General features: G+C 46.7%; 1 protein-coding gene across 3 annotated transcripts in view; it reads left to right on the top strand.

Annotated features, from left to right (window-relative positions):
- The window catches only part of Slc35b3 (solute carrier family 35 member B3), a 24,564-nt gene that overhangs the window by 20,592 nt on the left and 2,961 nt on the right, over positions 1-1,011 (top strand). For all 3 annotated transcript variants that reach the window (XM_026783155.1, XM_005355065.2, XM_026783154.1), the window contains exon 9: positions 696-765. In XM_026783155.1, the coding sequence (XP_026638956.1) occupies positions 696-765 (70 nt within the window). The remainder of the gene's footprint in view (positions 1-695; positions 766-1,011) is intronic.

Raw genomic sequence — 1,011 nt, 5'->3', positions numbered from 1 at the left:
GCTGAGTAGGTCTCCCAAAGGCAGGAACATAGGCCCAGCTGAGTAGGTCTCCCACAGGCAGTCATTGCAGATCAGCCCCGGCTTGTGCTGAACGTAAAGTGCAGGAGAATAGGGGTGGAATGAGAGAAGCTGCGTGAGGGTAGAGACCTGAGTGGAGACGTGTGGCTGCCCCTCTGCCTGGGCTGAGTTACACTGAGGTCAAAGTGTGAAGACAAATGTGCAGAGAGCAGCACTGTCAGAATTGCTGTCCCTTTCCCAGAGGTCACCCCCACTAAATCCTGTGAACCATCATGAGGTGTGTGACTGTGCATTGGAGGCTGGAGCAGGATGAGGAAGACATGGCAAGACCTGTCTGAAAACCACAGAAACCTGACGTTAGTGAACCTCTCACTTTGTTAAAGGGTAGCCCTTGCTCTACCTAATCACGTGTTTATGGGAAAGCCTCTGGTTGTGGCTCCTGCACCCTGGGGAGCTGATGAATACTTACACGGGTGTACGTAGACGTTAATTGGATCAGTGCCAGTTCTCTATGAAACCATTAGCAACAGAACTTGGTTGGCTGTTGGTTGATCAGTTGCATTGACTCCGGCACCTTAGAGGTTCTGCCATATCCAGAGCTATAAATATTTGTGGAATAAATAATTTACAAATATTGCCAAGATAGTACGGTACATTTAAATCTTTTTCCCCCACAGTGACAACAGGAAGAAAAGCAATGACCATAGTCCTTTCATTCATATTCTTTGCTAAACCATTCACATTTCAGTAAGTACCTTTTAATTCAACAAGTGTCTCAGAATTTAGATGTCGTCTCTCATGTTTTGTCTTAAACAGCATTACTTTCTAACTTTTGAATTGCCTAGCCAAAGCCCGGTTGTTGCAGTGTGACTGTGAGAAAGGAATCTAGGATGCAGACTGATTGTCAGTTAGGTGTGCCTGCCCATGTGAGTGACTGTTAGGAGTGTGTGCTCCAGTGTGAGTGACTGTTAGGAGTGTGTGCTCCAGTGTGAG

The sequence above is a fragment of the Microtus ochrogaster genome, chromosome 16 (genome assembly GCF_000317375.1).
Source record: "Microtus ochrogaster isolate Prairie Vole_2 chromosome 16, MicOch1.0, whole genome shotgun sequence".
NCBI classification, from domain to species: domain Eukaryota; kingdom Metazoa; phylum Chordata; class Mammalia; order Rodentia; family Cricetidae; genus Microtus; species Microtus ochrogaster.
The sequence above is the reverse complement of the archived record's forward strand: the minus strand, read 5'-3'. Positions and strand labels throughout refer to the sequence as shown.